This window comes from Austrofundulus limnaeus, unplaced genomic scaffold, assembly GCF_001266775.1.
Source record: "Austrofundulus limnaeus strain Quisiro unplaced genomic scaffold, Austrofundulus_limnaeus-1.0 Scaffold152, whole genome shotgun sequence".
Classification (NCBI taxonomy): domain Eukaryota; kingdom Metazoa; phylum Chordata; class Actinopteri; order Cyprinodontiformes; family Rivulidae; genus Austrofundulus; species Austrofundulus limnaeus.
The window spans coordinates 552,891-563,037 of NW_013952554.1; the positions used below are offsets into that span (position 1 = coordinate 552,891).

The 10,147-nt window shown below is 38.6% G+C and overlaps 1 protein-coding gene across 1 annotated transcript in view; it reads right to left on the bottom strand.

Moving 5' to 3' along the window:
* Positions 1-2,043: 2,043 nt before the first annotated feature.
* Positions 2,044-10,147, bottom strand: part of kcnj3a (potassium inwardly rectifying channel subfamily J member 3a) — a 40,623-nt gene continuing 32,519 nt past the window's right edge. The window contains exon 3 of the mRNA XM_014016693.1: positions 2,044-3,876. Coding sequence (XP_013872147.1) covers positions 3,281-3,876 — 596 coding nt within the window. The 3' untranslated portion in view covers positions 2,044-3,280. The remainder of the gene's footprint in view (positions 3,877-10,147) is intronic.

A 10,147-nucleotide genomic window follows, 5' to 3' on the forward strand; every position in this document is an offset into this window, starting at 1 on the left:
CTGGAGGAGAGACGAAACGTTTCATTAAAAAAGAAACCGTCCAGAAGACCTATACAATTTCTTTCTTTTTGATTTTTTTTACCTGGATTACTGAGATGCATTAGGACAAATCACCTGCTGTAACTACTAAAAAGACAAAAAAATAATTTAAAAACAGTACAATTTCATAATTAACCAGCTGTAGCAAGTTGTGAAAATAGTTACAAGAGGTGACAAAGAGGTTTTTAGGGGGGCACATACGAATACAGAAATGCACTCTGAATTTGAATATTCAAGATGGCCACCACAGCTAGGTCCTAATGGATTTCATTCAGCTGTTTTTAGAAATTTTAAGCTGAAATTTTGTGTGATCGTAGCTAAGAATGATGCTAAATGCTAGTCACAACTTATTATTTAGCCATGTTTAGACATGCATAGCTGAAGATTAGCGTTTAAGTAGCAGGAAACAATCTTTAGCAAATTTAAAAATTCAAGCTGGCCACCGTAACAAACTTTAAAATGCTATAGTCAGCATTTTACTCATTGAGATGAAATTTTCTTTGGTTTATTTACGAATGATCACAAACTGATAATTTAGCCATTTTTCCAACATACACAGCTGAAATTGTATATAGCACCGTCGTATCAGAGAACAATCTTTGACGAAATCGAAATGCTAATACAAAATCCGAGATCATCACCCACTTGTCAGTTATTTGTGGATGGCACTTGGGTTTGGCCAATCAGGTGCCAGAGGTGGCGTTTGCCAGCAGCTATAACCAAAAATGTTTTGAAAATGCTTTCCAATCCCTTTTTTAGTAATTTAAGCTTCTTTGCTTTGCTTTTTAATACTATCTGATCCATAAAATTGTCCCGTCAAGTCTGCATTCTGAGGCTTTTTTGTCTGTTAAAGTGTGACGTTTGTGAAGAATTAGAAGCTGTCAGATGACTGCAGTGTAACCTCAACTATTCAAGATAAGTGGGAGTCTCTTTGTTTTGCCTTTTAGTGCAAGTTATTGCCACACCGCTGTATTTTGTCACTTTTTCTTTCCCAAATTTTAGAAGTCACGTGGAAGAAAAACTTTACATGGAAGAGCCCAGAGATTCTCACTGCCTTTGCAATTTCATGCTTGGTACTCTTTTTCATTTAGCAGCAGCCACTGCTTTAAAAAGGTGTTGGAGAGCTACTGATTATCTAATTTTAACCTCTGAAAAAAACATAATTTCAAAATGTTTGGTATGTTATGTAAGATGAGCTCACCCTGATGACAATGTATAAACTTTTTAATTATTTTTTTTATTTTTTATTTCTTTGCCGGAGGGGGTGGGGGTCTGAGAATGGGCAGTGTTTCCAGCTGATGTTCTAATCTGAACACAAAAACAGACATCCTCCATTCTCAGCCTGCTGTAATAAAAACTCAGTCATTTCTACAAGTTCTCATCACTTCCTGCCAACTGTATGTCCCAGACATCCATGGCTACGTTCACACTGCAGGCAAATCTGACCCAAATCCGATTTTTTTGACCCATCTGACTCTTATCAGATTTTTTTATGACAGTCTGAACGAGACAAATCAGATTTTTTTCAAAAAAATCGGAACTGAGCATTAAGACCTGCAGTGTGAACGTAGCCCATGTCTCTGCATCTCATTTTCTTACATTTACAGCAATCAGAGTGCAAGTAAAAAATAAAATAAAATCAGCCGCTCACAAGTATCTTGACAAAACTCTCCACACATTTTTCTGAACATCTTTGGTGGTCTTGAAACAGCTCAGCAAAAGCTCAGACTCCAAAGACCACCTTAAGCAGATCTCCTTAAGCAGATCTCAGAAATGTCAAAATGAAACAGCAAAGGGGGAAAAAATGTCCTTAAATCTTGAATGAGCTTTAGACCAGCTTTATGGTGAATGCAACCGCCCCAGATCTGCTCTTCAGAGGAAAAAATAGCTTTACTGATCATCTACTATCTTTAACCACCTCTGCAGCAAAGTGACAGTAATTTATTCATTGACTTGATAAAGCGTATAGTCTATCTATAGTCAAAGCAGCAAGATGCCAAACTGTTACGTTAGATCTTTATTCCTGAAGAAATTGGTTATCATACAATGTCTCCGATGCATTTAGAGAAAACCAGATTTCATGGCACGGATTCAGGAAACAGAAAGAATATTGTTATGGGACTGTGATGGAGCTTGTGGCTATAGATTGTAGTCAATATTTTATTATTGCTTTCATCAAAAAGGAAGAAAAAGTGGGCCCTGAAAACAAAGATTGTAATTTTTATTACAAGCCAACAAATTCTAACCAGTAACACCTAAGTTGAAAGTCTAATGACGCTTTATTTTTGAATGACAGCACTGTTCCACTTAAGATTGCATTTTGTTAAATGCTCATAAATGCTTTCTAATATTATAAGGATTGATATAATGATTGTTTTGTGCTTATCAAATACGGTTATAGAGGGTTTCAACTTAAGTGTTACATCGATAAGCAAGTAAAAACCGTGTAGCATTGTGCCCCGTTCCACTGATGCTAATAATGCATTTGCAAATATATTAAGCATCATCTAGCAGCACGCTCTGTATTGTATCCTCGGATAAAGTCATAAAACCGCACATGGTAAAATAGTTTGTATATGAAATACCAAAAAATACAGCTGTGAACAAACATGAAAATGGAAACAAGGTAATATAGTTAAGGCTAAACATCTTTTTCTATTACCTCCGTATAGCTAAGCCAGTAAGAGGAGCATGCAATCAAACGTAACATCGCCACAATTTTACATTAAACAACAAAAGCAATCAACTCAAAACGAACATAATGTGCCTTTTGTCACTACAAATCAGATCTGTGTGATGTAGGTTTTCTAAATCATATGGCTTTGTGCAACTTTTTCCACTGTCTGTAACTTCACTGATGAAATTCTTCCCATAAAATAAGATGTGAAGAAATTGTCATGCCAGAAACTGAGATTCGATTCTACATGCGCCGTTTCTTACATGCCAAATTGTGCTAATTGTACATCATCTTAGAGAACAAAGAAAAACAAAAAGCAAAACAAATTATAATAAATTAAAATAGAAGAAAATAAATCTGAGGTCTTTCATGGGAGCATGTCCACTCCAGGAACACGTGCTCATTCCCATCACCCTAATTTATATAAGGTATTTGTGCACATATTCTACATCTTCTTTAATATAAGAATATGGTCCGTTAATAAATTAGCAATAGTACAAGGATTTGAGTTTCAGTGGGGAGGCGGGAAAAGAGTATAGCAGGATTTAAAATATGTTTCCTGCTTTATGTAAAGCGATCTGAATTCATCTTCCTAAGTTTAGGTGGTAAGTGTCCGTCCATCCTGCCCCCTCCGCCCCCAGCCAGTCGCTGCAGTTTCGGTGGTAAGTCCGCCACCGACTTACTGATGGGCTCCGTGCTGATCTTACAGGTCTTACCAGCCTGCTTATCCTCTGAGACTCCGGGAACAGAGCTGATCCGTTGCAGCTTCATGGGCAGGTCTCCGAAGCTGTAAGTCATCTCCGAGGTGGTGGAGCTCATCCTCAGCAGCTTCTTGGGCAGGCCGTCCCGCCCCGTGATCTTCTGCAGCTTGGTAGGCAGCTTGGTGGTGCTGTCATTGTCCTCCAGGGTTTCCAGGCAGTCCAGCGAGCTGTTCTTCTCCCCGCTGTTGCACAGGGACGGGGCCATGAGGGGCGAGGAGAGGAGCAGGGCCTCCTCCTGCTCCTTCACGCTGTAAGGAGGGGTAGGCACCTCGAACGTGGCGTGAAACTGGGAGTAGTCCACCTTGAAGAAGCCCTCCTCCAGGGAGATGACGGGGAAGAAGCGATGTCCCCACAGCACCTCGTCCTCCGTGTAGGATGTCCTCGCTTGGCAGGTCATCCCTGTCAAAGCGAGTAAAACAAACACCTTTAATCTTCTGGAATTATCACTTGTTAACACAGTCAAATGCAAAGATTAAATGTTTCACGACTCAGATTAAATTAAATTGTTGGCCCTTTGCCAAACGATGAAAAAGTCAATATTATTTCCAGGATTCTTGCCAGTCTAAGGTGATAAAAGCAAACAATTCAAACACAGCAGCCCTAATGAACAAGCATTTACTGTTTTACACAACCAGCTGCCCAAATAAAGGACTTAATAGATTTTATCTATTTTTTTTTGTTCTTTGTGCTCTTTATAAGCACTTTCAGACTAATTGGGAAAATAAAAAAAGGCTGAATTATTTACTGTGAGCTTATTTTATGAATTACTAACTATTTAATCACAAAAGGTCCAATTTTTTTTAAAAAGACTACTGGTAATAAACTCTTAATGCAACTGTAAGCCAGCAAACACTAAAAGTAACTTTTCTCTTTTAATGTTTACATTTTTAAACTGTGCACAAAAAGAAATGAAATTATAGTTGTCTATGCTTTGAAATGTGAATAAAGTCTTTAAAAACAGTTTCTGTTTTTTGTTTCTTTTTTACTTTGCTAGCAGACAGAGCTGACATCAACAGCTGATGCCAAAGTTTTAGTGAAAATATTGTGCAAATTGTTACCCCTTCAAAATCTTGTTGAGGATGAGTCTCAGCTACTACTATGTCAAAGTTTAGCTCAATATCTCCAAAACTGACTGAGTTATCACCATTTTTGTATTTTGTAAGTTTGAATGGCTGTGGCGGCCATTTTCAGTCCAAATGACTCCAAAAGACAAACAGTTGTAGATGTACATTCAGGGATTACTTGCTGAGAGATTCATTAAAATTTGCCCACCGGTTCATGTGACATTTTGCTAACAGACAAACAAGAACATGCACACAGACATTTACCTTATCGCCCAAATTTCAGAGGTCCTTAAAGACAATTAGAAAGAAAAAAATGGTCTCTTTTATGAAAGGATGTTCTCACATTGCTGCCCGTGCCTTTTAACAGTGCAGTTCACATCTTAAGCTTGGCTACAAGCTCCAAAAGATAAAGGATTAAGATAATCAGTATTGCCAGAGTACTACATTATCTCCGGAGGGATGGCTGTGGGGGGGAAAAAAGGCTTTTAGAGGTTTAGTTTACACCAAAATGTCTTTTGTCTCTTTATTTGACACAACAAAAGCAATTCATTTCAATCTACAGCCTAGTTTAACACTTCAGCCAAAACTGAACAATTGTATATAAAATTGTTCAGTTTTGTTGAACTAAAAACCAAAAAAAAATCTTCTTAGCATCAGCTGTGTGAGAAAGTGTGTGTGTTCTCTCCCAGTCATGCTATGATAAACTTGGAATAAATGTTTCATCACAGAGAGAACATTTATTCCATTAAACCCCAGCGTCAGACATCTCTTCAAGTCCTCAAAAAGCAAATTATCACAGCAAAATTCAGTGTTTTGAATTAGTCAACACTAAACATTTTTATGACACGCTTATTAGTGATTACTCACCACTATTATTCAGCAGCTGCTATCATGGTTGTCTACAAATTATATCATACTCCACTGCTTACAGCAAAGCCAGATGAATCTCATAATATTAATATTACGCTGAAAAAAACAAACTTCAATCTCATGTTGAAAGAGCGTTTATACTTGAATCCACAGAGCATTCGTGTTCAAACGTGTTGAAACCCGTTAGATCTGTGTTTTGTTTTCTCTTATTATCACGTCTTAATTAAGAGCAAGATTCTGCTTGAGCTGCAACATTTGGGTCTAAACGCTGACTGATGGCCATGATGTCATCATCCGAGTGAAGGGCATCTGCGATACTGCCTGATTACCAAGATCATGAAATAATTCACTGATCACAACGCTGTACACAATCACAGCTGTGCAGGAGGCTGAACATGGAGTGCGTTTGGGGCATTCGCTGGATTACTTCAGCTTTATTGCATCAAACTCCCAGCGCCTTCAGGCTCATGGAAGCGTGCTGCAGTGAATAAAGGGGGCACAGCTCATTTGAACCCAGGAGCAAAAAAAAGTGACTGGGAGTTAAAGCGTGAATGAAAATCCTGTTGCACAGCGAGCCTGTTAAAATGCCTGAGACCAAAACATCGTCACCATCAAAAGACGCGGAGGTTACAGCGTGGAACACCTCCAGCTCAGGTTTCATAACAGCCACCTCATTGCCACCAGAAGTAATCTGCTTTTATCGAACAGTGGACTCCACGCTGCAAGGCTAACTTGAAATCTATAATGTAAATGCACCGCTACACCACCTTTACCACTCAATACAAGCAAAAAAAGGTCAAATTGAGTGGAATGATATCAGGCTGGAGGCAAGGAATTTTACACTAATATGCACGAGACAAAAAGCTTCATCTTACATCCATTAATAATGCCCTGTTTTTTTTTTTTTTTTTTGGGGGGGGGGGTAGATGGTGCAGGGGTCACTGCAAGACTTTGGTCTTCTTAAACCTGTAAAAACCTGCAGGCTTCTGCAGGCTTGGGGGGCAAATTCTCATTCATCTCTAATTCATGTGCAATCACATAAGATGGCTGGCTCAATCGTATTGAAAGCCAGTGTTTGGAAGTATTTTGGTTTTTATGAAGTTAAAGGGAAACATGATGTTTACAAGAGCCACACTATGTGCAAGTTGTGTACATATTTCCATCTGGATGCGGGAGGAAACAGCCGGCCGTTGCTGTCATTGATGGAGTTAGAGTCTGTGCTGCAACTCTTACAGAGTATAGCCGGCAAACAACTATCACAAAGGAGTTTCCAGAATGTAACAAAATGTTTGCAGCACGCTACAATGTGGGTGGAGGTGGGCAAGAAAATAACGTGCGTGGCTTTGATTGCAGTTTTCCAAACTGTGAACACGAAAATAGTTTACCGTATTTATTCGTGTATAATATGATCTCATGTATAATACGAACCCCGCTTTTTTAGCTTAAGAAGCATAAAAAATTTAATCCTCAAACTACCTCCAATTTCATACAGACTTCAAGATTTTTCAGCCTTTGCAGTCTTTATACATATCAGTAAAATTATCATTGGACTGTTCATTTTATTTTAACAACATGTGTACTAAAAGGTATTTTGACAACAAATATATATCAGCAGCAGCAGCATCATATGAATTCTGGCATTTTACACACAGTCCACCAGGATGCGCCAACACAAAAGTCAGACTTCACATGAGATTTGGGCCATCTTGTGGGGGAAAAGCAGATTACTTCCTACTCACGAGCGCCCCCTCTGGTGGGAAACATTTTTTCAGGGATACAAACTTTTTCAGAACACCGGTAGATGGCAGCCATTACAGACAAACATGTGTTTGTTGTTGTTTGAGGAGCGGCCCAGTCACATGCTAATGTCATTAGTTCACTATCATTACTAAGGTGCAGGAATACTTTCCCCCCTTTTTTTCACATCATGTCACCTGCCTGGATCTGTTACTATCTCGCTCTGAAGCATGGAGAAGTGTCAGAGGTAAGGTCATTTCAACTGCTTTTTACAACGAGGTCTCATTTAAGGACTCATACATTTTGTGAATGATGCCAATATTTCAGTTAAAATACATAACTAAAAATATTTATCCAAGTATAGTACTTCCCCCCAACTTTATGGATGATTTTATGGATTTAATTTTATGTATTATACTTGAATAAATACAGTAGTTTTTTTTTTCTGTGCAAAACACAACTGCATGGCTAGCTGGTCATTTGATCGCAAACACTCCGAATTCAGAGAGTGCAATTGAAAAGTCACCTATTTTAAGTCCTCAACTATTCTCCAACTGTCTCAGCCCAGTGTGACACTTCCTTACGTTGCACCAAAAAGGTCAAAGTTGATGGCTGGATGTACAGAATCTTGTGTCCCTGTTCTCAGTATTTTGACAACTTTTGTTCACTTACTTCCCAAAATCTTGTTGCAATAAAAACAATTGTAGACTGAAGTGTAGCATAAATCATTTTGTTTCACCCAGGTCTGATATATTATGTCCAGGGCTTTGTTTGAACGGACTGCATCAGTAATAGTTTTATAATCGCATAACAGCCCTCTGGACTGTAATCGAATCAAATCGTGGGGTGCCTGATGATCCCCACCCCTTTAGTGCGATGCGGATCAGCTGTGCAATTCTTCAAAACAACAATAATTAACGATTCTGGATGTAATCACTCATTAATGAACATTTAATTTACATACATTACTCGAGGACTGATGCCCGAGAAGTTGCATAATTCTAGACACAGTTGCGCCACGTACGATCAATTGTGTTGTTAAAGACCTGCTGTTCTGCAACGCCCACCTTCATATGCCACACACTGAAACAGACGCAGCAATAATGCAGAGCTCTGCACCTCGACACTCAGTGAGGCCATGACACACTTAAAAGAAACGATGGTGTTAAACGTGTTTAAAGATTATGTAAATGGACTAATAACTCTATCAGAATCCATGAGAACAGCTTAAAATAGAACTGAGCAGAAAAAAAKAAGACAAATTTAGATCTTTTCTGCTGTTGTGTATTTTTCTTAAAATAGGAATCCATTCAAATGAGAAATCCCACATCAGATTGCCTGTCGTATTATTGGTAAAGCCTTATGTAACTCTAAAATGCACGGCTGCCCRGCGCTCAGTGTTTCTATGGAAACCAAACTGTAGGAATGAGTGCATGTGACAGCCTTAAACCTTTTCACTGCTCATTTTGGTCAAAAGTAACAGTGACACGACACAAAACAAAGGTCCCCCTCAAACATTCTGACACAACCAGAAAGGATTTTCCAGCGAGTGCAGAGTCGGATCATCCGTACGGCTCCGGAGCCTGACGCTTATTGTTTTACTGTCACACACTTCTGACCTTTTGCAGCGCAAAACCCACCGAGAAAAGAGTGCTTTTCCTTTCATTGAAGTCATCTTTAATAGCAAGTCTCTTTTCACTCTTATCTATCACACTTAYGTTGTTTTATTCTGTGTTACCTTACTGACACTCACTTCATATTGCATGAGTTTTTAACAAACTTAAAGCTAAAAAAGAAACAAAAAAAATAATAATTCCAATCTATTGCTGCCTACCAGTAGAAAAGACTAGTATGATCAAAGTGACAAGGGAAAAATGTGTTGTTTAGTGTCCTGTGTTGTCTTGGCAACTTTAAAGCATCTGTTACATCAGTTCACATGTCAGACAGTGAAATAAGAAACAGACACAAAAATATAATTATTTGTTAAAAGCACTTTCAATTCAAACTAAAATTTGATTATTCTGAAATTAATTGTTACAATGGAAAAATGGTCATTAGGTGAATTAATATTTAATATAAATATAGAAAAATATGTTATCTTTAGTTCTTGCAAAAATCTCAAGTCATACCTCAGCTGATATCTGGTAGTAGCTGAACATGACTTTCAACAAACTTTAACAGGTGTCCAACTTCGGTCCTCGAGGGCCACTGTCCTGCATGTTTTCTTGTTTTCCTGCTCAAACACACCTGATTTGCATGAATGKRTGATTAACAGGCTTYTACAGAATTTAAGGAGTTAATTGAAGCATTGAATMWGGTGTGTTAAAGCAAAGAAACAAGGAAAACRTGCAGGMTAGTGTCCCTCGAGGACCTGAGTTTGACACCCATCTTTGCTTGAACTTTTGCATTAGCTGTTAGCAACCATATCTGTTTGTTAGGAAAACAAATCATAAACCACTTCAWTTTCATTACACTCAGAAAGTAATCATTGGGTGTACATCTACAACTTTTAAWCTGTTGCAAACAATCCAATTCAAGATGGCTACCATAGCCAACCAAACTTCATCAACAAAATATTAGCTATACCTTAAGCCTGAAACATACTCCCTCCAAACTGCCGACGTCAGCATGGGTTGTCGCAGTTTAATGATAAAAATTACATCACCGTGCTTTGCAGCATCGTGTCGACAGCCACTTTTGACACAACCCGGCGGCAGAACTTTTGACCTCCCTCCTGTGTCGACAGTAATGTGTGATTGGTCTGAAGTTCGTGGGCGTGTTTGTTTGTGCTGAAACTGAAAGCGCTCGGACACTCAAAAGAAAAAAAAACTCGCTTCTGACTAGAGCCAACTGTTGAAGCAGAGTTTTATAAAGATAGTCAAACCGAGAAAAACTCATGCGTGGTACGGTGTACATTTTAGGACATCCTCAGTTTTACTTGTCAGTCATCAGTTGTCAGAAAAAAAGTTGTCAGTTTTACTTGTCAGTCATCAGTTGTC